Genomic DNA, 2,228 nt, shown 5'->3' on the forward strand with positions numbered 1-2,228 from the left:
TGTTGTTGTTTGCTGTCAAGTCAGCCCTGACTCATAGCAACCCCTCCTTGGGTTTCCGAGGCAGTATCACTACAGAAGCAGGATTGCCCAACCCTCCTTCTGAGGAGTGGCTGGTGGGTTTGAACCGCCAGCCTTCTGGTGAGCAGTCAAGTGCCTTAGGCACTATGCTACCAGAGCTCCTAAGTACTGTATACACTTGCAAACTTTTAAGACTCCAGTTGCTACTCACACCAAAGTAGGATGTAGAACAATGTTTTTGTGTAGTATGTTATGCCAATTGGGTTTGATGTCCCCCATGGAACATCATGGTCCTGAGCTCACAGGTCCAACAACTTCCTCCATCACAGTAGCTGACCATGTCTAAGAAGTTATTTTAACTTGGCTCCATTAGTTCTATTTATATGGATATTCTTACAGCACATACAAATATGTATGTATATGTAGAAATATCTTTTGCCAACCTTATATATGGTCATGGGTATATTCTCTTTTGCCTAGAAATACCTGATTGTTCATCCTGTCTACTAACCTATTTATCCATAGATTAATGTTTATCTATATTTTTATGACATTTTTAATTACTTCCTTCCTGCTCCTTTGTAGTTAGTCTTCTTCCTTCCCAGGAATTTTGAAGTTGAAGGAATTTGGGGGTTAAAGCAACTAGCCTATATCTTGATTGTGATGATGGTTGCACAACATATGCATACATCAAAGCTCACCGAATTATGCATCGTAAAAGGTGAATTTTACTGTATGTTAGACATGTCTCAATTAATTTTACTTTAAAAACTAAAAATATCTTACGGATATAAATATATAAGGAAGGCAGATGATATTTCTGCATACGTATTTGTATGTGCTTCAAGAATGTCCACATAAATAGAACAGGGGGCAAATTTATGGTAACTTCTTAGGCACAGTCAACTACCTGATGGACCAAGTTATTGGACTTGTGGGCTCGGGACCAGGGTCCTGGGGGACATCAAGTTCAACTGACGTAACATACTGTACAAGATCTGGGGAAAAATTGAAAAGGGGGATTTAAAAAATTATAAGACATACATAAGGCCTACATTACTTGGAGATAAAATCAAACCTTTCACAATCCCACGTTTACTAAAATTAGCTACTTTGAGAGACAGGATATGGTTAAGAACATGGATTCTAAAGCCCAATGGCTTGGATGTGAATCTCTGATCTTCCATCTATTATCTGTGTGACCCTGGGTAAATTATTTAACTGCCTCAGTTCCTTCATCTGTAAAATGGAGATGGCAACAGTGTTTTCTTCTCGTAATTTACTGTGAGGACTGTAAAGCACTTATAACAATGCCTGGCACACGGTAAGAGCTGTGCCAATGTCAGCTAGTACTGCCATCATATATCCATCCCTACTTTCCCACTCTAGAACAATACAATTTACCAAATCAACTCTAAGAATATGCAAAATAGAATTCTCATTTTAAAATTGCAAATTAGATTAAATCCTGTAGTATTCAAGGTGTTCAAAAGCTAACCAGGACAAGGAGAAAGGGAAAATGCAGCCTTTAACTGTCTAACACAATATTTTACAATGACAATAAATTTAAGGGAGAAAAAGCAAAATGAAATTGGGAGTTTAAATAGAAATCTTTCCCTCAAAATTAATTTTTTAAGAAATAAATGCTTCCACTTTCCACAGTACCTTTGATAAGTCGATACCACTGTTTGCAGACAAGGGCTGCAGTTTTGTGTTCCTGATATGGTGAGAGAAAGGACAGGATATACTCCAGAACTTCTTCTGGTAGTTCCGACATGGACCTGTTATGCCTAGTCTCTTCAATATCCAATGCAGGGTGGGGCTCCTCTTCTTGCTCCATTGTCCCTTCCAGCACAGTTTCTTCTTGGTCCACAGCCATGAAACTGTCATCTTCACTGTCCGAGGAGCTGGCCATGACATTCCACTCAACAGCTATAGTAGGAAAGAAACAAACATCAGTATATACTGTCAGAAGCTCCAAAGCAACTCAGGCTTGTGTGCTGAAGTTGTTCATGATTTATTTCTCTTCTACACTTAGTATAAAATCTGCTTTTCAGCACTTTCCTACAATAGTTGTGAGCTACCTCAATTTGCAAGGTACAGCTCACATACCAAGCCCATCTTCCAAAGGCTTCTAACTGCATTATTTTCTCCACTGAAAACCAGAATGGTAAGTGACTTATGGGATAACCATAAAATCTGAAAACTTG

General features: G+C 38.7%; 1 protein-coding gene across 1 annotated transcript in view; it reads right to left on the reverse strand.

The window, feature by feature from the left end:
• FBXO42 (F-box protein 42) overlaps nucleotides 1-1,933 on the reverse strand; it is an 85,251-nt gene extending 83,318 nt beyond the window's left edge. The window contains exon 1 of the mRNA XM_007950782.2: nucleotides 1,684-1,933. Within this exon, the coding sequence (XP_007948973.1) occupies nucleotides 1,684-1,933 (250 nt within the window). The remainder of the gene's footprint in view (nucleotides 1-1,683) is intronic.
• Nucleotides 1,934-2,228: the final 295 nt, after the last annotated feature.

The sequence above is a fragment of the Orycteropus afer genome, unplaced genomic scaffold (genome assembly GCF_000298275.1).
Source record: "Orycteropus afer afer isolate SDZICR_OR568_19922 unplaced genomic scaffold, OryAfe1.0 scaffold00288, whole genome shotgun sequence".
Lineage (NCBI taxonomy): Eukaryota > Metazoa > Chordata > Mammalia > Tubulidentata > Orycteropodidae > Orycteropus > Orycteropus afer.